This window comes from Plectropomus leopardus, chromosome 4 (assembly GCF_008729295.1).
Source record: "Plectropomus leopardus isolate mb chromosome 4, YSFRI_Pleo_2.0, whole genome shotgun sequence".
NCBI lineage: Eukaryota > Metazoa > Chordata > Actinopteri > Perciformes > Serranidae > Plectropomus > Plectropomus leopardus.
Genome location: NC_056466.1, coordinates 1,586,946 through 1,613,204, shown reverse-complemented (window position 1 = coordinate 1,613,204; position 26,259 = coordinate 1,586,946). Strand labels below are relative to the sequence as shown.

General features: G+C 35.9%; 1 protein-coding gene and 1 long non-coding RNA gene across 2 annotated transcripts in view; one reads left to right on the top strand and one right to left on the bottom strand.

Annotated features, from left to right (window-relative positions):
- LOC121942423 (venom factor-like) overlaps positions 1 to 23,658 on the top strand; it is a 48,886-nt gene extending 25,228 nt beyond the window's left edge. Inside the window, 15 exon segments of the mRNA XM_042485625.1 lie at positions 238 to 324; positions 505 to 685; positions 1,669 to 1,832; positions 2,158 to 2,313; positions 2,968 to 3,027; positions 3,331 to 3,421; positions 4,646 to 4,697; positions 4,791 to 4,878; positions 5,341 to 5,430; positions 6,076 to 6,181; positions 7,576 to 7,665; positions 7,756 to 7,839; positions 9,358 to 9,438; positions 9,641 to 9,788; positions 22,878 to 23,658. Of these exon segments, the coding sequence (XP_042341559.1) occupies positions 238 to 324; positions 505 to 685; positions 1,669 to 1,832; positions 2,158 to 2,313; positions 2,968 to 3,027; positions 3,331 to 3,421; positions 4,646 to 4,697; positions 4,791 to 4,878; positions 5,341 to 5,430; positions 6,076 to 6,181; positions 7,576 to 7,665; positions 7,756 to 7,839; positions 9,358 to 9,438; positions 9,641 to 9,788; positions 22,878 to 23,022 (1,623 nt within the window). The 3' untranslated portion in view covers positions 23,023 to 23,658.
- On the bottom strand, positions 14,862 to 26,258 carry LOC121942426. Its single transcript, XR_006105807.1, has 3 exons — positions 26,124 to 26,258; positions 24,024 to 24,115; positions 14,862 to 15,020 (listed from the first exon to the last, which is right to left on the bottom strand). It is a non-coding gene; the product is annotated as an uncharacterized LOC121942426 (long non-coding RNA).
- Position 26,259: the final 1 nt, after the last annotated feature.

The window sequence follows — 26,259 nt, the reverse complement described above, 5'->3', positions numbered from 1 at the left end:
GTCCTAATGCACCTTAAATTTTATACACTGGACCTTTTTTTTCTCTGTTTTATTTCACTTTTACAGCAAGCATCCTTTGTGCAAATTTAAGATGATTTAGGGAAAAAAGATCAATGAAATAATGTGCAGGAAATTTTAATGAACTTGTTGTGTGTATGTTCTGGTGGATTTTCTTTTCCTTACAAGTTTTCAAGATAAAAAAAGAAAACTTCTTTTCCTGTGTGTGTGTGTCTCCAGGGCGGTCACCATGGCGACGACCCTGAGATAACCTTGACAGCCTTTGTCATTATAGCGCTCGGTGGAGCCGCAGCTCCAGGTATTTAGATTGATAGTGTTTGGTGCCTATGAAGCATTTTTTTACATCACTGTTGTCATGAAAGAGTGTATTATTAGTCTTTGTGCCAAAAGTTATTTCATATTTAGATTGATAGTGTTTGGTGCCTATGAAGCATTTTTTTACATCACTGTTGTCATGAAAGAGTGTATTATTAGTCTTTGTAAAACTGTCCACCAAATCTTTCACTGTAGTTCCGTTTGAGTAAGACAGCCTTGTACCTGAGGAGAGCAGTAATGAGGACTGGAAGGAGACCCTACACTGTGGCCATCGCCTCCTACGCGCTGACTATGCTGACGAAATATCAAAACTTCGACCCAAAAATATATTTACTCAGAGCCGCAGCTCCAGGTATCCTGTGCACTCAGCTCTCTTCCATCTGTACACTGCATATAATTTTACCTGCAAAGAAAACAAGTTACTGTAGTTATGTTATATTTTCACTTTTATTTTGTGTGTTAGTGTCCATGTAGCATTGAAATTCGGCACAAATGTCCACTGAACTGATTAGATTTTGGTGGTCATAGGTCACTGTGACATTGAGCTCTTCTCATTTTCTTGAACACGATATATGAAGAAAGCCTTGAGGGAAATTCTTCAAATCTGATCAAAAGTTAAGGCCACTGGGACCCTGTCTGTCTCATTGTGGGGAAACCAGTATCTCTAGAAGGCCTTGAGGAAATTAAATCTGGCACAAATGTCCACTTTGACTTAACAATGACCTCAGTCAGGGTGACTGGGACCTCCTGAAATCAGGCACAAACATACAGTTGGAATCAATGACGTTCATAGGTTAGGGTCACCCAGACCTTGTGTCTGTCTCATTCCAATCAACATCTTAAGGGAGACTATCAAATTTGGCACAAATGTCCACTTTGACTTAACAACACACTGAAAAGTTTTTGGACGTTAAAGCTCAAGTTCACTGTGACTTGGGGTCTGACTTGTTATTCTGGACATGATATCTCAAGATTGCCTTGATGGAATTTTCACAAATTTGGCACAAACATCCATGTGGGCTCAAGGATGAACTGATGCGATTTTGTGAGTCAAAAGTCACTGAGACCTAATCTGTTTTATTTCAAGATGAATTTATTAGATTTTGGTGGTCATAGGTCATGGTCACTCAGTCAGTCTCATTCCCATAAACGTGATATCTCAAGAACACCGTGAGGGAATTTTCACAAATTTGGCACAAACATCCACCTGGACTCACAGATGAACTGATTGGATTTTGATTTTTAGTCAAAGGTCAAGATCACTTTGATGACACATTAGTGTTTTTGTTTTTCCATTCCTCTTTTCCCGTTAACTGTTTCCTCTCTCTCCTCTAGATGGCACCCACTGGCCCGACAGGCACAACACCTTGTTCACCTTGGAGGCGACTGGCTACGCCCTGCTGGCTCTGGTCAAATTGGGACACATGCAGGAAGCCGAAAAGCCGTTTAATTGGCTGAACAGCCAGCGGAGGCAAGGAGGAGGCTTCGGCTCCACTCAGGTAACAACCGTGATCTGCTAAACAACAATTTCTTATTTTCTTTAAGTTAATGCACCTGCTAGTTGAAAGTTGAAAGTATGTTTCGTTAAAATGACCATTAAAGTATTTGAGTCCATTCCGATTAAGATGAAGTGTGCAGGACAGTAAAACAAAAAAGGAGCATATTCTCAATATAGTTCATAAAATAGTGCAAAAGCAACAAAAGTGTGATGGAGAGGAAAGTCAGAATTAGACAAGATGACAAAGACGATGGGACAAATGTGTCAAATATAACGTACCATAGTCTTTTTTTAAGTTCTCTGTTTTTCTTTTTATTGTCTTCCAGTCCACCATGGTGGTGCTCCAGGCGCTGTCAGAGTACCTGATCAACAAACCTCCTCCTAACGACCTCAGTCTGGACGTGGACGTCAGGATAACGGGACGCAAGGAAATCCGCTACCATTTCAACCCCACCACCGCCTACGCTGCTCGCTCCTCCAGGGTGAGAGACACGAAACTGAATGTGAAATCCAGGCGAGGTTATCAGCGGGAGACAACGGGAGTGTGTTGTGATGGTTCTCACTTGATGTTCAGAAACTCAGCACAGTCCACAGACTAGTTTTATAACATCAAGCTCAGTTTGGTGGACATTTCGGATTCGAGAGCTTTACCGGTTGCAGCATTAACATCAGCGTTTTTTTTCTTTTTTTTTTTTTTCAATAACACAACATTTTCTGATATAGGACGTCCTGAAAATTTTATATTGAAAAACAAACAAAACAGAGAACAAAAAAGAAAACTTTTTTTATACATTATACTTAAAATATATAATTCAATAATTTAAATAAACACAGAAATGATATTTACAGAGAAGTGAGGCTTTAACAGCAGAGCAGGTTCAGTGACAGAGAAGCTAGAAAATAACATTTTGAATTATATTTCATATTTAACACTTCTCCAAGACTCACAAATTATTGGACAGTCCCAAAAAATATGTACGTGGTCCCCTATTTCTCCACAGTTTCTCCAACACAGAGATTTCACACAAAGTTTCTTTCAATAATCTTGCAGTCTTTCAGTAGTTGACTATTCCTTGATCTTTTTTCTGATGTATTTTACCAAACATGTCGTCTACTCTGGTGCTTTTGCTCCAAAGCTGCCTGCTGGTCTCGATCTGGAAGTGCACGCTCGAGGGAATGGAGAGGGAATACTGGAGGTATGATCACAGTTTTTTAACAGCCTTGTTCTTTTATTTTTTATGTGTATAAATGAAATACATGATGCGATCACATGACTGACATTGTAAATGCAGACTGGTATCATTCACTTAATTTCAAGTTTTTCACTCAAAACACAATATTGAAATACAGCAGGATTTTGTTTCTTATTGGTTTATTTTTTAAAACAAGGCTTGTATTTGACTGTAATGTTTTGTTTTTTTGACATATTTGTTTCTCTTGTGTTTCTCTTCTATGTTTGCATGCTGTGTCCCTTCCTGTTACTTTAACTTTGACTCAAGGTTGTGACCTATTACAACCAGCTGCACGAGGTAGATGAGAAAAAACCCTGCACGCACTTCGATCTTAACGTCACAATCGAAGAATCCAGCGGTAAGTCGAGTTCTCGCACTGTCTCCTATGTTTATGACGTCTTTCTCTTTAGTGTTGTTTTCTGACCTTTCAGCTCAAATGAAGTCACTTTTAGTGGATAAAAAACATTTTTAGCAATGACGAAAATCTTCTGGATTAAGGTTCGATCCTCAGCTCCTCTAGTTAACATCTCAAAGTATCCTTTGACGAAATACTGTACCCCAAATTGTTCCCGATGGCTGTTCCATCAGTGTGAATGGGTGAAAGTGACTTGTAGTGTGAAAGCACTTTTGACTTGTCATAAATGACTAGAAAAGCACTATGCAAGTGCAAGTCCATTTGCCAAAACCCAAAAAATGTAATCCAGATCAAGAAAAATGTAATACAAGTGAATTTTAAGATATGTTATGTTACATCACAAACACACTAAGCATCTTCAGATAATTTCCGTAAATAATCACAGTATTATTAATGAAATACATAACCTGCCATAGCATAACCAAATTCATATAGTAATATGAACATTAGATTAGATCAGATTAGATTTACTTTATGAATCCCGAAAGAAATTGAAACACCAAGCCGGTCAGAGTAAAACAGTAAAAAAGAAACACACAGGGCAATAAAAACAAGTTGCAAAACAAATCATAAAAACAAAATTAAATAAAAAAACACAAGCCTTGGAAAACTAAAAACTAAAAAAAAATAAAAATCTGAAGGCAGAGGATCAATACGATGTGATACAATATGATGCGATATGATGCGATGCGATACGATACACTTTATTGTCCCTGCAGGGAAAATTTGTCTTGGACTGAGTGCTGCACAGACAAAGTCTCCACACTTACAACAGAAACAATTTTTGCACCATGACATTAAAAACACAACAGCCACAATAATAGAAAAACTCAAAAGTAGAAAAGAATAAGAGGATAACGTGCGTCATAAGTGCTTCATTCCTGTGCAAATTATCCTAGTTTTGTGCAAAGTGCGAGGAATTAAAAAGTCTTGGAAGCAAAGACTTCGTACGGCGTTCCCTGATACAGTGCATAGTAATGAGTCTGTTACTAAAAGTGCTTTTCTGTGCTAATACTACTTTGTGCAATAGATGCTACTCATTGCTCAAAAGACTCTTATTAATCATGGAAAATCTCTTCTCAGCCACCTTCACCAACAATCAAGTCCACAACATAAACGACCACACCTCTGCACATTAAATAATGCTTTATTTTCGTCCCGTAACAGAAAAGCCTCCAGCAGACGTGGAGAAGTCCTACCAGATCACCATCAGTGTGAGGTGAGTTATTAGTGTCTTACATGTATGTTCAGATTTTTTTAATTAAAGGGAACTAAAAGACTAAAGTATCCAGTGTCTCTTTCTGTCCCACAGGGCTTTAGGACCCAGAGATGTCAGAATGGTGGTCCTGGATATAAGTCTGCCCACCGGCTTCACCCCAGAAAACTCCGACCTGGAGATGGTAATCAGCCAACTGGATTGAGATCATCCAGTTTATATTTATACTTATGTAGAGTTAATCTCCACTTATTTCACCTTTGTAGAAAATGATTTCAAAGAGTCCACGTCAACTAGAAGTGTTTGTTTTTGTCACTGACAGGCTCTGATTGTTATTCCTGGTGTCTGAGAACACTAAAAGAAAGAAAGTTAACTCATAAAAGTTTCCTTGGTTGGTTTTTTTCACTCTTCCAACCATCCTGAACTCTAGTTTGGTTAGAATAAAAAAATTAAAAAATATGCTTGCTCTATACACACTCAAATTACCGTTTATTAAATGGAGTCAGGTGGGTGTGGCTATAGCGATTTTGGGGCTGTTACTAGTTAAATGATGTGTGATAGCTGAGAAATAGCTAAGACGAGACTGGTCACATGTTTAAGCCAAAGTTGCTCTCTGATTCTGAGAAACGTGTTTTCTGTTTTCCAGTTGTCCAACTCGGTGGACCATTACATCAGTAACTTCCAGGTTGTTGATAACCTGAGTGACAGAGGCTCTCTGATCGTCCACCTGTTCAAGGTAAAACACTGTTTACTTGTTTTTAACCAGAATGAGTTTAACGTGCTGCTTCATGTCATAAAGTGTGTTTGCATCCACGTTTTATGAATTGAGCATTAAAAGAAAGGTGAGTGGAAACACCAAATATAAAAAATGTGCTTGTGGGAGGTGAAAAAGTCTTTGTATGGATAAAAGGTAGATGCAGAGGGCTGGTACACACTAGAGGATAATTGGGTTGATTTTGGGCCTGACAATTGTTGGGGCCTCTCCGATCTCGAATCGTAAATATCAAACATGTTTGATACCACTGAGCGGAAACCCAATAACAATGAGAGCGAGGAGACCAAAACAAACATTGCATAAATAAATTTCCAACTCAAGCTGTAAAAGTATAATCCACGCTCGCTCCATCCTCTCAGCCATGACTTTATCAATAATTGTTCATTAAAATTCAATGACTTATGGAGAGGGGACGGGATTAAATATGTTTTTAACTTCTCACTCCTTTTGGAATATAATATAATATAATAAGTCATGTATTTCTTTTGTTTATGTTTTCCAGTGTCTGCAATTATTACTCTCTTTAATTAATATTCTCACAGGCTCTGTAATGTTTCTGCTTCTCCTCTCCGTTGCACTCATGATCCTCCCCCGTCCTCCTCTCAGGTGTCTCACAAGGAGCCGGAGATCCTGATATTCAGGCTTCAGCAGAACTTCAAAGTCGGCCTCCTGCAGCCATCTTCAGTCACTGTTTATGAGTATTACACCCCTGGTACGAAAACACGTCCAGCTCACATCACACTACTGCACCGAAAACAAGAAATACTTCATATTACATCACATTAAAAAAAGCAATGTTTTGTCTATGCTCTATGCAATTTATTTCAATAAAAGGAGACATGCAGGGGAAACCCAGAAAACCCTCAAGGGGACTGACAAGTGAGGTTCCCCAATCAGTGCAGACAGTGAAAGTGATAAGAAAAAAACAATTATAAAATCGTCATTAATGTTAATGACCAGATCACAGACAATCAAACTGACTTTACCGCACACATTAATAATGTAGAATTGATCATGTTTAATTGTTAAAATATTGAAAATAATATTGCAACACTCAGTACAATGATTGCAGTTGTATCGCTGCTCTGCCTTCCTCCCAGAATGCCATATATTTCTTACTGTGCTGAAATTTGGAGAAATGCATATAAAACAAGTCTAGACCCTATAATTACATTTTGGAAAGAGCTCTTGCGATAAAACATACAGGTGCATCTCAAAAAAAAATATTGTGAATTTTTTTAATACCTTCTATCATTTATTTAAGAAAGTGACAATTATATATATTCTAGACTTACTGCATGAACATAAATATTTCAAGCATTTTTCTATTTTGATTTTTATAATTATGGCCTAAAGCAAGTGACATGAAAAATGTAACAAAAAAAACCCCAAAAAAACCCATCTCAAAATATTAGAAATATGCGACCCCAAAATTCCATTCCCAACACTCACAGTCATGCGTAAAGTATTGAGTATATAAAAATACTCGACATACTTGTAATTTTTTGAATGATGTTTAGAAATATTCTGACAATTTGAGATACTGGATTTCATGAGCTGTAAGCTAGAATCATCAAAATTAAAACAAAAAAAGGCTTGACATGTTTCGATTAATGTGTAATGAATATATAATATATGAAAGTTTACCTTTTTGACGATATTTCTTTCATGATATTCTAATTTTTCGAGATGTACCTGTTAAGCTGGCTATTATGATTCTATGGACATTTTTTTAGAGGATCCGACACCCAAAAATTTGTAGAAATTGTGTATTTAAAAAAACATTGGAAATATGTTTTGGAGTTAAGGGGAAATTAAGGGGTTTGTTCAGTTTTGAAACGAATGTGACATAAAGTTTTGGGAGTCAAATTGTGAAATGGACTCAGTGGTGAGTTGAAATTCTGTTGCTCTACGTTGAGTCTTAAAAAGCCTTAAAATATAAAATGATTGATATAAAATAAGATTTTTTTTCTCATTTATTTGTTTCTTTGGGGTTTCTGTTATCCTTTGGTAGATTTAGGGGAGGCAAAAAAAAGCCTCGGACTTCAGTCTATTCCTTTTTTGGTTATTGATTGAAATGTTTTATTTATTCATTCATTCATTCAGATCACCGCTGCAGTCGCACCTACACTCCAAGCGAGGACACAGAGGAGCTCACACAGATCTGCAGGGACAGCGTCTGCCGCTGCACGCAGGGTAAAGTGTCTGCAGCCGGGCAGCAGTGGACGTGTGTGTTGTTGGTGTGTTTTTACAAATCCTCTTTATTCATTTGCTTGTGATCTCCAGGTGACTGCTGCGTCTCCAAAAACGACACTGAAAACTTCTCCGACGGGGAAAGAGAGACGTTTGCTTGTAAAACTTTCCACCATGGTAAGATACTCTACTATACTACACTATGACGTTTTGTTTTTTGACGACACATTATTCTGATTTGTTTTTCTTGATTTTTAAAGACATTTTTAAACTTTAAAATTTTTAAACTATATTGTGATATTTTTTCATGATGTTTGATTACATGCTGTACTATAATGTATTTTGTAATGATTTTGATTTTTTTTTTCAACAGACTATATTATAACTTTTTTCCTATTTTTTGTTGACACTATGTATGCATTTTTTAGTTTTCCATGATTTTGAACTACATGCTATACTATGACTTTTTTATGTATTTGGATGACATACTAAACTGATTTTTTTTCATGATTTAATGACATACTATACTATGATGTTTTTCATGATTCTGGACAAAATTCGTCACTGGAATATTTTTTATTATTTTTGATGACATACATACTATGACAGTGTTTGGTGATTTTTAAAGACACACTATACTATAATGCTTTTCAATAATTTTGGAAAACATGGTATACTATGATGTTTTTTTTAATGATTTTGGACGACAGACAAACGACTTTTTTCATGATTTTTAACCACACACTGTAGTATGATGTTTTTTCATGATTTTGGAGGACAGACTACATTATGATGTTTTTTATTGTAAACATCATAATTTAGTAGGTTTAAATAATGGCTGAACATGACATAGTATAATGTGTCAAATAATATCGAAAAAAAGGTTGAAAATGACATTTTATAGCATTACATGTTCAAAAAACAGCCAAAAACATTTATAATATATCGTACTGAAAATTGGCCGAAAACGTCATAATGTAGTATGTCGAAAAATGTCAAATTTGGCATGTCGAAAAAAGGGATGAAAATAACTTATTATAGTTTGTCGAGACCCCTCATAGTATAGCATGTGGGAAAAATGGCCGAAAACATCATAGTGTAGTATGTTGAAAAAAATGGCCAAAACGACAGTATAGTATAGCGAAAAATATCAAATTTTGACATGTTGAAAAAAGGGCTGAAAACAACATATTATAGCTTGTAGAGACACGTCATAGTATAGCATGTTGAAGAAAAGACCAAAAATGTCATAATATAGCAGGTCAAAAAATGGCCGATAGTATAGTATGGTGAAAAATGGCGAGAAAACGATGACGTTTTGTCACGATTGTTGAAGACATGCTGTACTATGATTCTTCTTTCATGATTTTTGTATTACATACTATACTGTGATGTATTTTTGACAACATACTCTGCTTTTGCGTTTATATCTATATATATATATATATATATATATATATATACACACACACAGTATTCAATATTTTATTACAATTTGATTACATTAAGACTTTTAGAGACAACTAGCAGCTTTTTCCACGTTTTTATTTTAATTCTAAAGAGTCTTCCCGACATCACATTGGTTGTCTGCAAAATCCCAAATCTTGTTGCGGACCTGCAAACAAACGTCATGGCATCATCATGACGGATAATTTCAGTCAATGCAAGTATTACACTGTTATTCTTGTGCTTCAGTTTTCAGTGTGAAGGTGCTGAGTGTCAGCCAGAGTTACTACGACAAATATGAGATGGAAATCACGCAAGTTGTCAAGCTGGGTAAGTCAATACAGTGTCTGCTCTTATAAAAATCCTAATAATAATAGCTGATAAAAATCCCAGTAGAAGCAACTACCATAGAAGACACATAAGGAAAAACTTCAAAACAATCAGATAACTGAAAGCACAGGATGCTATCAGATAACCTTTAACTTGATGGATCTGCTGTCTTCTTATGAAATCTCTCCCTGCTAACGCACAGGTGTGGAGGCAGGCGTTGAAGAAGGCCAGAAGAGGTTTTTCATGTCTCATGGAGGCTGCAGAGATGGACTCAACCTGAAGGTAGGCTCCAACTACCTCATCATGGGCCCCAAAGACGACGTGTGGACCACTGACACCGACAACAACAGGTAAGGAAGATCCAACTCAGCCAAGCTGCAAATTTTTGCAACATTCTATGCTATGGCGTGTTTCAACACGCTATTTAAATGGTTTTCAGCAGTTCTCGGATGTTTTTTGAAAACGTCATTTTTTGACATTTTGCCATACTATAGCCTTGCTTTTTGGGTCATTTTTTCAGCGTGCCAAGTTATGTTGTTTTTGCAAGTTTTTGCAACATTCTATCCTATGGTGCGTTTCGACACACACTATTTAATGCAGTTTTCAGCTGTTTTTGGATGTTTTTGGGAAACGTTATATTTTGGGAAACGTCGATATTTTTGCCATACTATAGCCTTGCTTTTTTGGTCATTTTTGTCAGCGTGCCAAGTTATGTTGTTTTTGGCCATTTTTGCATTATTCTTTGCTATGGCGTATTTCGACACGCTATTTTCGATGGTTTTAAGCTGTTTTCAGATGTTTTTGGGAAACCTCATTTTTTGACATTTTTGCCATACTATAGCCTTGCTTTTTTGGTCATTTTTTCAGCGTTCCATAAAAGGGTGTTTTTGGCTGTTTTTGCTTTGTTCTTTGCTATGGTGTGTGTCGACACGCTATTTTCGATGGTTTTAAGCTGTTTTCGGATATTTTTGGGAAACCTCATTTTTTGACATTTTTGCCATACTATAGCCTTGCTTTTTTGGTAATTTTTTCAACATGCCGAAAAAGTTTTTTTCTGCAATTTTTGCAACATCCTATGCTATGGCGTGTTTCGACACACTATTTAATGCAGTTTCAGGCTGTTTTCGGATGTTTTTGGTAAATGTCATTTTTTGACATTTTTGCCATACTATAGCCTTGCTTTTTTGGTCATTTTTTCAACATGCCATAAAAGGATGTTTTTGGGCTGTTTTTGCATCGTTCTTTGCTATGGTGCGTTTCGACACACTATTTAATGCAGTTTCAGACTGTTTTTGGATGTTTTTGGAAAATGTCATTTTTTGACATTTTTGCCATACTATAGCCTTGCTTTTTTGGTCATTTTTGTCAGCGTGCCAAGCTGTTGTTTTTGGCCATTTTTGCATTATTCTTTGCTATGGCGTGTTTCAACACGCTATTTAATGCAGTTTCAGACTGTTTTTGGATGTTTTTGGAAAATGTCATTTTTTGACATTTTTGCCATACTATAGCCTTGCTTTTTTGGTCATTTTTTTCAGCGTGCCAAGTTATGTTGTTTTTGGCAGTTTTTGCATTATTGTTTGCTATGGCGTGTTTCGACACGCTATTTTCGATGGTTTTAAGCTGTTTTCGGATATTTTTGGGAAACCTCATTTTTTGACATTTTTGCCATACTATAGCCTTGCTTTTTTGGTCATTTTTTCAACATGCCATAAAAGGGTGTTTTTGGCTGTTTTTGCATTGTTCTTTGTTATGGCGTGTTTCGACACGCTATTTAATGCAGTTTTAAGCTGTTTTCGGATGTTTTTGGGAAACGTCATTTTTTGACATTTTTGCCATACTATAGCCTTGCTTTTTTGGTCATTTTTGTCAGCGTGCCAAGTTATGTTGTTTTTGGCCATTTTTGCATTATTCTTTGCTATGGCGTGGTTTCGACACGCTATTTAATGCATTTTCAGGCTGTTTTCGGATGTTTTTGGTAAATGTCATTTTTTGACATTTTTGCCATACTATAGCCTTGCTTTTTTGGTCATTTTTTTCAACATGCCATAAAAGGATGTTTTTGGCCATTTTTGCATTATTCTTTGCTATATGGCGTGTTTCATCACGCTATTTAATGCAGTTTCAGACTGTTTTCGGATGTTTTTGGAAAATGTCATTTTTTGACATTTTTGCCATACTATAGCCTTGCTTTTTTGGTCATTTTTTCAGCGTGCCAAGTTATGTTGTTTTTGGCCATTTTTGCATTATTCTATGCTATGGCGTGTTTCGACACGCTATTTAATGCAGTTTCAGACTGTTTTTGGATGTTTTTGGAAAATGTCATTTTTTGACATTTTTGCCATACTATAGCCTTGCTTTTTTGGTCATTTTTTTCAGCGTGCCAAGTTATGTTGTTTTTGGCCATTTTTGCATTATTCTATGCTATGGCGTGTTTCGACACGCTATTTAATGCAGTTTCAGGCTGTTTTTGGATGTTTTTGGTAAATGTCATTTTTTGACATTTTTGCCATACTATAGCCTTGCTTTTTTGGTCATTTTTTCAACATGCCATAAAAGGGTTTTTTGGCTGTTTTTGCATCGTTCTTTGCTATGGCGTGTTTTCAACACGCTATTTAATGCAGTTTCAGACTGTTTTTGGATGTTTTTTGGAAAATGTCATTTTTTGACATTTTTGCCATACTATAGCCTTGCTTTTTTGGTCATTTTTTCAACATGCCATAAAAGGGTGTTTTTGGCTGTTTTTGCATTGTTCTTTGCTATGGCGTGTTTCGACACGCTATTTAATGCAGTTTCAGGCTATTTTCAGATGTTTTTGGTAAATGTCATTTTTTGACATTTTTGCCATACTATAGCCTTGCTTTTTTGGTCATTTTTTTCAGCGTGCCAAGTTCTGTTGTTTTTGGCCATTTTTGCATTATTCTTTGCTATGGCGTGTTTCGACACGCTATTTTCGATGGTTTTAAGCTGTTTTCGGATGTTTTTGGGAAACCTCATTTTTTGACATTTTTGCCATACTATAGCCTTGGTGTTTTGGTCATTTTTTCAACATGCCATAAAAGGATATTTTTGGCTGTTTTTGCATTGTTCTTTGCTATGGCGTGTGTCGACACGCTATTTAATGCAGTTTAAGGCTGTTTTCGGATTTTTGGTAAATGTCATTTTTTGACATTTTTGCCATACTATAGCCTTGCTTTTTTGGTCATTTTTCAGGCGTGCCAAGTTATGTTGTTTTTGGCCGTTTTCTGCATTATTGTTTGCTATGACGTGTTTCGACACGCTATTTAATGCAGTTTTCAGCTGTTTTCAGATGCTTTTGGGAAACGTCATTTTTTGACATTTTTGCCATACTATAGCCTTGCTTTTTTGGTCATTTTTTCAACATGCCGAAAAAGGTTTTTTCTGCAATTTTTGCAACATCCTATGCTATGGCGCGTGTAGACACGCTATTTAATGCAGTTTCAGGCTGTTTTTGGATGTTTTTGGTAAATGTCATTTTTTGACATTTTTGCCATACTATAGCCTTGCTTTTTTGGTCATTTTTTCAACATGCCATAAAAGGGTGGTGTTTTTGGCTGTTTTTGCATTGTTCTTTGCTATGGCGTGTTTCGACACGCTATTTAATGCAGTTTCAGGCTATTTTCAGATGTTTTTGGTAAATGTCATTTTTTGACATTTTTGCCATACTATAGCCTTGCTTTTTTGGTCATTTTTTTCAGCGTGCCAAGTTCTGTTGTTTTTGGCCATTTTTGCATTATTCTTTGCTATGGCGTGTGTTTCGACACGCTATGCAGTTTTTCGATGGTTTTAAGCTGTTTTCGGATGTTTTTGGGAACTATACTATAGCCTTGCTTTTTTGGTCATTTTTTCAGGCGTGCCAAGTTATGTTGTTTTTGGCCGTTTTTTGCATTATTGTTTGCTATGACGTGTTTCGACACGCTATTTAATGCAGTTTTCAGCTGTTTTCAGATGTTTTTGGGAAACGTCATTTTTTGACATTTTTGCCATACTATAGCCTTGCTTTTTTGGTCATTTTTTCAACATGCCGAAAAAGGTTTTTTCTGCAATTTTTGCAACATCCTATGCTATGGCGCGTGTAGACACGCTATTTAATGCAGTTTCAGGCTGTTTTTGGATGTTTTTGGTAAATGTCATTTTTTGACATTTTTGCCATACTATAGCCTTGCTTTTTTGGTCATTTTTTCAACATGCCATAAAAGGTTGTTTTTGGCTGTTTTTGCATTGCATTCTCTTTGCTATGGCGTGTTTCGACACGCTATTTAGCAGTTTCAGGCTATTTTCAGATGTTTTTGGTAAATGTCATTTTTTGACATTTTTGCCATACTATAGCCTTGCTTTTTTGGTCATTTTTTTCAGCGTGCCAAGTTATGTTGTTTTTGGCCATTTTTGCATTATTCTATGCTATGGCGTGTTTCGACACGCTATTTAATGCAGTTTCAGGCTGTTTTTGGATGTTTTTGGTAAATGTCATTTTTTGACATTTTTGCCATACTATAGCCTTGCTTTTTTGGTCATTTTTTCAACATGCCATAAAAGGATATTTTTGGCTGTTTTTGCATTGTTCTTTGCTATGGCGTGTGTGTCGACACGCTATTTAATGCAGTTTAAGGCTGTTTTCGGATGTTTTTGGTAAATGTCATTTTTTGACATTTTTGCCATACTATAGCCTTGCTTTTTTGGTCATTTTTTCAGCGTGCCATGTTGTGTTGTTTTTGGCTGTTTTTGCATTATTGTTTGCTATGACGTGTTTCGACACGCTATTTAATGCAGTTTTCAGCTGTTTTCAGATGTTTTTGGGAAACGTCATTTTTTGACATTTTTGCCATACTATAGCCTTGCTATTTTGGTTATTTTTCAACATGCCATGTTATGTTGTTTGTGCCATTTTGTTTAACATCCTATGTTTATGATGTGACTAGGCAGCAAACTAAAAGTTTGCTTTTTTCCGGCATCCTTTTTCTTTTTGTCTTTTCTTTTTTTGTCTATTTCAGCCACTCACCAGATTCTCAGAAGAATGAAAAGGCGAACACCTAGGGATGGTATAAACATGTTAAAACTGCTTGAGGCAGGCTTTATTCAAAGATAAAAATGTCACAAGCGTGAATCAAAAGCAACAGTTCCATAACTCCTTTTTTCAGAGATACATATATGGTCTTACACAAGGTCTGAGGAAGATAATGATAATACACTGTATTTATAGAGTGCTTTTCAGGGTACTCAAAGATGCTTTACATTGTAAAAAAGATAAGGCAAAAGTAGAAAAAGTGCCATAAAGCACACACAGTGATCTGATGTTTCTCTTTATCTGGAAATTTGTTGCGTCATCACTTTCTCCACTCTCTATCCTCAATCAATGGCTGGCCTTGGGGTGGCGTGTTCCAGTAGAAACCTCCTCCTCCTCCTGCTTGGGGTGTCATTTTTGGGAGTAGGCTTCCTCCTCTTGCTGCTGGGGAGTTTCCTGTCAATGATTGCTCAAACGTCTACTGCTGCTCAATCATGAACATGTAAATATGCTAATGAGCCAGGGTGCGGCCGCGTGCATGTTCATGAAAAGGGTCATCTCCCTGTGGGGGGATTAGAAGCTTGGGTTAGGATCTGGGTAAGAATTTCCATTCTTGGCTGGTCTCCCAAAAGTCCAAAAGCATCATAATATAGTATGTCAAAAAAAAAACCATCAAACTATAGTAAAGTGTTTTAGGTTAATTTTTTTTCAACATGCTAAAACAGGTGTTTTTGGCCGTTTTTGCATTATTCTTTGCTATGGCGTGTTTTGACACCCTATTTTAGATGTTTTTCAGCTGTTTTCGGATGTTTTTGGGAAACGTCATTTTTTGACATTTTTGCCATACTATAGCCTTGCTTTTTTGTCATTTTTTTCAGTGTTCCATAAAAGGGTGTTTTTGGCCGTTTTTGCATTATTCTTTGCTATGACATGTTTCACACGCTATTTTAGATGGTTTTCAGCTGTTTTCGGATGTTTTTGGAAATGTCATTTTTTGACATTTTTGCCATACTATAGCCTTGCTTTTTTGGTCATTTTTTCAACATGCCGTAAAAGGGTGTTTTTTGGCAGTTTTTTTGCACATTCTATGCTATGGCGTGTTTCTAGGCATGCTATTTAATGCAGTTTTCAGCTGTTTTTAGATGTTTTTGGGAAATGTCATTTTTTGACATTTTTGCCATACTATATAGCCTTGCTTTTTGGTCATTTTTTTTCAGCGTTCCATAAAAGGGTGTTTTTTGGCCGTTTTTGCGTTATTCTTTGCTATGGCGTGGTTCGACACGCTATTTTAGATGGTTTTCAGCTGTTTTCGGATGTTTTTGGGAAACGTAATTTTTTGACATTTTTGCCATACTATAGCCTTGCTTTTTTGGTCATTTTTTCAGCGTGCCATGTTGTGTGTTTTTGGCCGTTTCTGCAACATTCTATCCTATGGTGCGTTTCGACACACTATTTAATGCAGTTTTCAGCTGTTTTTGGATGTTTTTGGGAAACGTCATTTTTTGACATTTTTGCCATACTATAGCCTTGCTTTTTTGGTCATTTTTTCAGTGTGCCAAGTTATGTTGTTTTTGGCCGTTTTTGCATTATTGTTTGCTATGACATGTTTCAACACACTATTTAATGCAGTTTTCAGCTGTTTTTCGGATGTTTTTGGGAAATGCCATTTTTTGACATTTTTGCCATACTACTATAGCCTTGCTTTTTTGGTCATTTTTTTTTCACATGCCATAAAAGGGTGTTTTTTGGCTGTTTTTGCATCGTTCTTTGCTATGGCGTGTTTCAACACGCTATTTAATGCAGTTTCAGACTGTTTTTGGATGTTTTTTGGAAAATGTCATTTTTTGACATTTTTGCCATACTATAGCCTTGCTTTTTTGGTCATTTTTTCAACATGCCATAAAAGGGTGTTTTTGGCTTTTTTGCATTGTATTGTCTTTGCTATGACATGTGTTTCAACACACTATTTAATGCAGTTTTCAGCTGTTTTCGGATGTTTTTGGGAAATGCCATTTTTTGACATTTTTGCCATACTTTTGCCTTGCTTTTTTGGTCATTTTTTCAGCGTTCCATAAAAGGGTGTTTTTTGCCGTTTTTGCGTTATTCTTTGCTATGGCGTGGTTCGACACGCTATTTTAGATGGTTTTCAGCTGTTTTCGGATGTTTTTTTTTGGGAAACGTCATTTTTTGACATTTTTGCCATACTATAGCCTTGCTTTTTTGGTCATTTTTTCAGCGTGCCAAGTTATGTTGTTTTTTTGGCCGTTTCTGCATTATTGTTTGCTATGGCGTGTTTCGACACGCTATTTAATGCAGTTTTCAGGCTGTTTTCAGATGTTTTTGGGAAATGTCATTTTTTGACATTTTTGCCATACTATAGCCTTGCTTTTTTGGTCATTTTTTCAACATGCCATAAAAGGGTGTTTTTTGGCTGTTTTTGCATTATTGTTTTTGCTATGACATGTTTCTACACTACACGCTATTTTAATGGTTTTCAGCTGTTTTCGGATGTTTTTGGGAAATGTCATTTTTTGACATTTTTGCCATACTATAGCCTTGCTTTTTTTCATTTTTTCAGCGTGCCAAGTTATGGTTTTTTTGGCCATTTTTGCATTATTCTTTGCTATGACGTGTTTCGACACGCTATTTAATGCAGTTTTCAGCTGTTTTCGGATGTTTTTGGGAAACGTCATTTTTTGACATTTTTGCCATACTATAGCCTTGCTTTTTTGGTCATTTTTTCACATGCCATAAAAGGGTTTGTTGTTTTTGGCTGTTTTTGCATTATTCTTTGCTATGACGTGTTTTCTACACGCTATTTTAGATGGTTTTCAGCTGTTTTCGGATGTTTTTGGAAAACGTCATTTTTTGACATTTTTGCCATACTATAGCCTTGCTTTTTTGGTCATTTTTTCAACATGCCGTAAAAGGGTGTTTTTTTGGCAGTTTTTGCAACATTCTATGCTATGGCACGTCTAGGCATGCTATTTAATGCAGTTTTCAGCTGTTTTTAGATGTTTTTGGGAAATGTCATTTTTTGACATTTTTGCCATACTATAGCCTTGCTTTTTTGGTCATTTTTTCAGCGTTCCATAAAAGGTGTTTTTGGCCGTTTTTGCATTATTCTTTGCTATGGCGTGTTTCGACACGCTATTTTAGATGGTTTTCAGCTGTTTTCGGATGTTTTTGGGAAACGTCATTTTTTGACATTTTTGCCATACTATAGCCTTGCTTTTTTGGTCATTTTTTCAGCGTGCCATGTTGTGTTGTTTTTGGCCGTTTCTGCAACATTCTATCCTATGGTGCGTTTCGACACACTATTTAATGCAGTTTTCAGCTGTTTTTGGATGTTTTTGGGAAACGTCATTTTTTGACATTTTTGCCATACTATAGCCTTGCTTTTTTGGTCATTTTTTCAGTGTGCCAGTAATGTTGTTGTTTTTGGCCGTTTTTGCATTATTGTTTGCTATGACATGTTTCAACACACTATTTAATGCAGTTTTCAGCTGTTTTCGGATGTTTTTGGGAAATGTCATTTTTTTGACATTTTTGCCATACTATAGCCTTGCTTTTTTGGTCATTTTTTCAGCGTTCCATAAAAGGGTGTTTTTTTTTGCCGTTTTTGCGTTATTCTTTGCTATGGCGTGTTTCGACACGCTATTTAATGCAGTTTCAGCTGTTTTCGGATGTTTTTGGGAAATGTCATTTTTTGACATTTTTGCCATACTATAGCCTTGCTTTTTTGGTCATTTTTTCAGCGTTCCATAAAAGGTTATGTTGTTTTTGGCAGTTTTTGCAACATACTATCCTATGGCATGTTTTGACACGCTATTTAATGCAGTTTTCAGCTGTTTTTGGATGTTTTTGGGAAACGTCATTTTTTGACATTTTTGCCATACTATAGCCTTGCTTTTTTGGTCATTTTTTTCAGCGTGCCAAGTTATTTGTTTTTGGCCGTTTTGTATTATGTTTGCTATGGCGTGTTTTCGACACGCTATTTAATGCAGTTTTCAGCTGTTTTCAGATGTTTTTGGTAAATGTCATTTTTTGACATTTTTGCCATACTATAGCCTTGCTTTTTTGGTCATTTTTTTCAACATGCCATAAAAAGGTTTTTTGGCTGTTTTTGCATTATTCTTTGCTATGGCGTGTGTTTGACACACTATTTAATGCAGTTTCAGCTTTTTTCAGATGTTTTTGGAAAACGTCATTTTTTGACATTTTTGCCATACTATAGCCTTGCTTTTTTGGTCATTTTTTCAGCGTGCCAAGTTATTTTTTTTGGCCGTTTCTGCATTATTCTTTGCTATGACGTGATTCTACACGCTATTTTAGATGGTTTTAAGCTGTTTTCGGATGTTTTTTGGGAAACGTCATTTTTTGACATTTTTGCCATACTATAGCCTTGCTTTTTTGGTCATTTTTTCAACATGCCATAAAAGGGTGTTTTTGGCTGTTTTTGCATTGTTCTTTGCTATGGCGTGTTTCGACACGCTATTTAATGCAGTTTTCAGGCTATTTTTGGATGTTTTTGGGAAACGTCATTTTTTGACATTTTTGCCATACTATAGCCTTGCTTTTTTGGTCATTTTTTCAGCGTGCCAAGTTATGTTGTTTTTGGCCGTTTCTGCATTATTCTTTGCTATGACGTGTTTCTGACACGCTATTTAATGCAGTTTTCAGCTGTTTTTCGGATGTTTTTGGGAAAAATGTTTTTTTTTTTTGACATTTTTGCCATACTATAGCCTTGCTTTTTTGGTCATTTTTTCAGCGTGCCAAAAATTTTTTTTTGCCGTTTTTGCATTATTGTTTGCTATGACGTGTTTCTACACGCTATTTTAGATGGTTTTCAGCTGTTTTCGGATGTTTTTGGGAAACGTCATTTTTTGACATTTTTGCCATACTATAGCCTTGCTTTTTTGGTCATTTTTTCAGCGTGCCGTAAAAAGTTATTTTTTTTTTTGGCAGTTTTCTGCATTATTCTTTGCTATGGCGTGTTTCGACACGCTATTTAATGCAGTTTTCAGGCTGTTTTCAGATGTTTTTGGTAAATGTCATTTTTTGACATTTTTGCCATACTATAGCCTTGGTGTTTTGGTCATTTTTTTCAGCGTGCCAAGTTATGTTGTTTTTGGCAGTTTTTGCAACATTTCTTTGCTATGGCGTGTTTCGACACGCTATTTAATGCAGTTTTCAGCTGTTTTTGGATGTTTTTGGGAAATGCCATTTTTTGACATTTTTGCCATACTATAGCCTTGCTTTTTTGGTCATTTTTTCAGCGTTCCATAAAATGTTGTTTTTGGCAGTTTTGTGCAACATTATTCTTTGCTATGGCGTGTTTTGACACGCTATTTAATGCAGTTTTCAGCTGTTTTTGGATGTTTTTGGGAAACGTCATTTTTTGACATTTTTGCCATACTATAGCCTTGCTTTTTTGGTCATTTTTTCAGCGTGCCAAGTTATTTTGTTTTTGGCCAGTTTTTTGCATTATTCTTTGCTATGGCGTGTTTCGACACGCTATTTAATGCAGTTTTAGGCTGTTTTTCAGATGTTTTTTGGTAAATGTCATTTTTTGACATTTTTGCCATACTATAGCCTTGCTTTTTTGGTCATTTTTTCAACATGCCATAAAGGGTGTTTTTTTTGGCTGTTTTTGCATTATTGTTTGCTATGGCGTGTGTTGACACACTATTTAATGCAGTTTCAGGCTGTTTTCAGATGTTTTTGGGAAACGTCATTTTTTGACGATTTTGCCATACTATAGCCTTGCTTTTTTGGTCATTTTTTCAGCGTGCCAAGTTATGTTGTTTTTGGCCGTTTCTGCATTATTGTTTGCTATGACGTGTTTCGACACGCTATTTTAGATGGTTTTAAGCTGTTTTCGGATGTTTTTGGGAAACGTCATTTTTTGACATTTTTGCCATACTATAGCCTTGCTTTTTTGGTCATTTTTTCAACATCCGATAAAAGGGTGTTTTTTGGCTGTTTTTGCATTATTCTTTGCTATGGCGTGTTTCGACACGCTATTTAATGCAGTTTTCAGCTGTTTTCGGATGTTTTTGGGAAACGTCATTTTTTGACATTTTTGCCATACTATAGCCTTGCTTTTTTGGTCATTTTTTCAGCGTGCCAAGTTATTTTGTTTTTGGCCGTTTTCTGCATTATTGTTTGCTATGACGTGTTTCTACACACTATTTTAATGCAGTTTTCAGCTGTTTTCGGATGTTTTTGGGAAACGTTTTTTTTTGACGATTTTTGCCATACTATAGCCTTGCTTTTTTGGTCATTTTTTCAGCGTGCCAAGTTATTTTGTTTTTGGCGTTTTTGCATTATTCTTTGCTATGGCGTGTTTTGACACGCTATTTAATGCAGTTTTCAGCTGTTTTTCAGATGTTTTTGGGAAATGTCATTTTTTGACATTTTTGCCATACTATAGCCTTGCTTTTTTGGTCATTTTTTCAGCGTGCCAATAAAAGGGTTGTTTTTGGCTGTTTTTGCATTATTCTTTGCTATGGCGTGTTTGACAAGCTATTTAATGCAGTTTTAAGCTGTTTTCGGATGTTTTTGGGAAACCTCATTTTTTGACATTTTTGCCATACTATAGCCTTGCTTTTTTGGTCATTTTTTCAACATGCCATAAAAGTGTTGTTTTTGGCGTTTTTGCATTATTCTTTGCTATGGCGTGTTTCGACACGCTATTTAATGCAGTTTTCAGCTGTTTTCGGATGTTTTTGGAAATGTCATTTTTTGACATTTTTGCCATACTATAGCCTTGCTTTTTTGGTCATTTTTTCAGCGTTCCATGTTATGTGTTTTTTGGCAGTTTTTTGCAACATTATTCTATCCTATGGCGTGTTTTGACACGCTATTTTAATGCAGTTTTCAGCTGTTTTTCGGATGTTTTTGGAAAACGTCATTTTTTGACATTTTTGCCATACTATAGCCTTGCTTTTTTGGTCATTTTTTCAGTGTGCCATAAAAGGGTGTTTTTTTGGCAGTTTTTGCATTATTCTTTGCTATGGCGTGTTTCTACACGCTATTTTAGATGCTATTTTAGATGGTTTTCAGCTGTTTTCGGATGTTTTTGGGAAATGTCATTTTTTGACATTTTTGCCATACTATAGCCTTGCTTTTTTGGTCATTTTTTCAGCGTGCCATTAAAAGGGTGTTTTTGGCGGTTTTTGCATTATTCTTTGCTATGGCGTGTTTCGACGACACGCTATTTAATGCAGTTTTCAGCTGTTTTTGGATGTTTTTGGGAAATGCCATTTTTTGACATTTTTGCCATACTATAGCCTTGCTTTTTTGGTCATTTTTTCAGCGTTCCATGTTAGGGTTGTTTTTTTGCCGTTTTTTTGCATTATTCTTTGCTATGCATGTTTTGACACGCTATTTTCGCATTTTTTTAAGCTGTTTTTGGATGTTTTTGGGAAACGTCATTTTTTGACATTTTTGCCATACTATAGCCTTGCTTTTTTGGTCATTTTTTCAGTGTGCCATTAAAAGGGTGTTTTTGGCCGTTTTTTGCATTATTGTTTGCTATAGCGTGTTTCGACACGCTATTTAATGCAGTTTTCAGCTGTTTTCGGATGTTTTTGAGAAATGTCATTTTTTAACATTTTTGCCATACTATAGCCTTGCTTCTTTGGTCATTTTTTCAACATGTCATAAAAGGGTGTTTTTTGCCGTTTTTGCATCATTCTTTGCTATGGCGTGTTTTGACACAGTGGTTTTAAGGTGGTTTTCAGCTGTTTTTTAGATGTTTTTGGAAAACGTAATTTTTTGACATTTTTGCCATGCTATAGCTGTTTTTTTTTTGTCCATTTTTTCAACATGCCAGAAAACAACATTTATATTTTGCAACATACTGTTGTTTTGTGTTTTGTTTTGTTTTGTTTTGTGTAGCACCTCTTTAGACATAGAATACTTTGATATATTTTTGGGACATTTTTTTTCTTTTCTGTCTCAACACCCTACACTCTGACATTGTCTTTTTTTTTCTCTCTAATTAAACCGTTTCTCTAATATGTTTTGGCATGACTCTTTTTTCACATACGACACTCTCTTTAATTTTTTTGTAAGTAACCTGATGGTTTTACCACTTTTTTCACCATGATATATATGTATTGACTAAAAAGGTTTTTTTTTCCCCAAAGTTTACCCTAACATTTTAAAAAGTATTTTTTACATGCTGTACTACAAATTGTTCTTGACATAGTATACTACGACTACATGTCAGCGTATTGTACTATGCCTATTTTTAAAGTTTTCGACTTTGTGTGCTGTTTTCAACATATCATAGTAAGACAATTTTTACAACATATTATGCTAGGACTTTTTAAACAGTTGTTATGCCTTTGTGCAGGCGATAGAACCTTTAATTGTCTAAATTCTTCCACTTCTTCTCTCTGTCTGTCAGATCAATCTACATGTTAGGGAAAGACACCTGGGTGGAACGCTGGCCTACGTCTGCAGAGTGCTCCAGCACCCCCAGCCTTCAAGCTAAATGCAGGAGCCTTGAGGAAACTACATATGAACTGTCTGTTGTGGGCTGCAGGCTTTAGAGCAACGACTGCACACCATCATCCTGTCTCATTTTGATGCAAAGATTCAATAGTGATTTTAGGGTTAAAGCCTGTGCAAAGGGGACGTAAAAACAGGTTGTGTTTTTACTATGGAAAAAAGAACTGAGAGTGGAGCTTGTTATCGAAACAAACCCATGATCTTTTTCTCTACTGTCATGATATAAGAATAAAGAGGAACTAGACACTGCAGTAATAAAAGTAAACTAAACTGCCTCCCTTAAGGTATTACAGATTTTAGAAAATTGATTTAAAAAAATTACATATTTCCTTTTTTTATCTAGGTTGTTTTGGTGTGAGTTGCTGAGTGTTGCAGATACTCAACAGCAATGTCTCTTTCCAGAAATCATGACCTGGTTACTCATGGTAATCAACTGTTATTAGCAGCTTTATGTAGAAGTCCAGCCGCCAACAGCATCACCGCACTGAAGGATGCTCTCATCTATCACAAGCTGACCTATCACCACTGAGCTAGCTCAAGTTACAGCTTGGACACCACGAATGTTTTCACCTCGCACTCTTGTCTGTGAGTCGATGCACCCTTCCTTCTGCACAGTGACACATTTGGTGGATATACAGTAGTTTGGTAGAAAGAAAATAGTTCCTGCATGAAACTTATCAAAACAAGGAATGTGGATTATTTTGAGTAACCGGCTCATGATTTCTGTAAAGAGACATTGCTTTTGAACTTTTAAATGTATTTTTTGGCACTTCGAGTGCCATCTAGTATTATCATCAGAAGGCAGACATCCCCAACACTTTGCATCTCACACCAGAACAGTTTTTGATTGACAAATAGCACTGCAGGTGAGGAAAAATATGTGCATTTGTTTTTGGGGTGACCTGTGCCTTTAAAATATTCTTCAAAGACTCCAATTTGTCCACACGTAATTAAACAGTTTATTAATGTAATGTTGTCTTAAAGCTGTATTCTGTGAAAGAATTATATGAAAACTGTTATATGCTTAAATAAAAGTACTTACATGAAAAGCTGCAGATTCCCTTTGCTTAGTTGGTTTTGATGACTGTGCTGTACAATGCTGCCGCCGAATCCTCCGCGGCTGACCTCTGACATCTGGTTTTCAAAGAGAAAAAAACATTTGTGAATTTTACAGGTAAGATTTTAAATGATGCAAAAGCGACGATGTGTGTTGGCAAGGTAATGAGACTTTAAACTTGACTTGATTTTTATCTATTTCAAACATGTAAAAAGGAAATAAAGAAAATACTGCCCAAAAACAGGCTGACAAAAAAACCTAACCCCTAACCCTAAAAATTACAATGAAAAAACATAAAAAAAATAGAAGAGAGAGAAGTAAAAATGTATTAAATCCCACCCCTTCCCCATAAATCATTGAATTTAATTAACTAGCTTCCTTACTCATTTAAACATATAAGTAATTACACATAAATACGTACACCCACATAGTAAAATGCAATTTCAATAATTTTTCAGCATTATTTACAGAAAAAGAGAACGATAAAGCTGTCAAAGAAGAAGCAAAACTAAACTGTGTCCCCTTCAAACACCCCGTGATTGTCAAAGCCCGTCTTCACTCCTGTACCTCGTGAAAATGTTGTTTTTATACAGAAATTTAAACTTATTATGTTTGGGCAGTGCTTGAATGCCACAGACTGATTGATAAAAACTTTTCCTGGTGGTCTGAAAACCATACGATTTAAAATGAAATGCTCCCCTTACATTGCAACCACCCTCCCGAAAAATAATTTTTGAATATTTTATCGAAGTAGTTTCTTATTAGCCTTCAAAATTATTTGTGCTGTTTAAAATTCCACCATATCCTTAAATTTTAATCTTTAATCGTGATGGTTAGAATAAAGAGTTAGTGTGATCCAGATATCTGACGTTGTGAATGATTCGTATTGCTTTTTTGAATAATAGAAAGTGAATGTAAAGAACTTTTGTAGTTGTTGCCCCAAACCTCTGCACAGTAACTGAAATATGGCGAAACTATTGAACAGTACGACTGACTAACATACACAAGGTAGTTTTTTGACGCTCTGTTTGCCCCCCAGCAGTGATTTTGGTCTAAATATTGAACTTTTATCTAACTAGAAACAAAACTTTCCTTTTACATGTGGATCATAAACTCATGGATATAAAAAAAGTCACTGCAACTGGTTAAGAAATATAAACATTGTGCTTCATAAAAAACAGCAGAGTTTAAACTGATTCAAAGTGCAACCCGCTGTTGTGGAGGAGAATTACTCGAGACAGTTGAGAAAAAATCCGTCAGGGATGAAAAACTGTGCTGAAAATCACCCGATAATTTTTGGTCTCTTTTAGAATATTATAGGACATGTTGTGTTTGTTTCTGAAGCGTGATGTAGTACAAATATGTTAGGTATTTGTTTCATAGGAACATTATGTATAAAATAAATTGCATTAGTTTGTCGATTACGTTTTTTGTGTTTGTTAGTAAATCGTAGGGCATTTGTTAGACATGTTTTGTTTTTTCGTTACATTTTGGCAGGATATTAGCTCCACAAAAACAAAAGCAAACCCCAGATTCACTTTTTTTTTGGAACAAGCTTTGTCCACTTGCTGTTTGGCCTCACTATATTTGCGTTTTTCTGCGCTATTTTCACAATTCCAGAGGCTACAATCTCTGCAGATAAATGCACCGCTACACACTTCTTATGGGTCATAATGATCTTTTATTTTATTTCATTTAACATTTATTTCAACAGGGGAGGCCATTGAGAGCAAGCTCTCTTTCACAAGGATGCTCTGATTACCTAAAAAAAGACAAAAACACATTACAAAATACTTTAATAAGACATGAGAAGTGAGGCAGACATTAACGTGCACATTAAAAGCAAACATATACATTCGGCATGTGTTTTTACATCAACACATACTCCAAAAAAAAACCCAACCTCAACATCTATCAAAAAACATACATTCACTGTGCTGTATGTCAGTCAGCAGGGCTTTAAATTGACTGAAATCAATGATGACTGAGGGGGATTTGTTTTGTATGAGTACATTGTTTTTTAGGAAAATCCTGCATGGTATATCATCAAATGAGGATAATATTTGTGTGAGAAGAGCGGCTCACCTCTTGAATGTGACCTCAGCGTAAACAACACTCTCGTCCTTCTTGTGTCTGCGAGGCTGAGCTGGTCTGATGAAGGAGGAGAGAAAATCTGCGCGGTTCTTGTAAAACAGGACACTGGCATAGTGAAGGTCGTCCC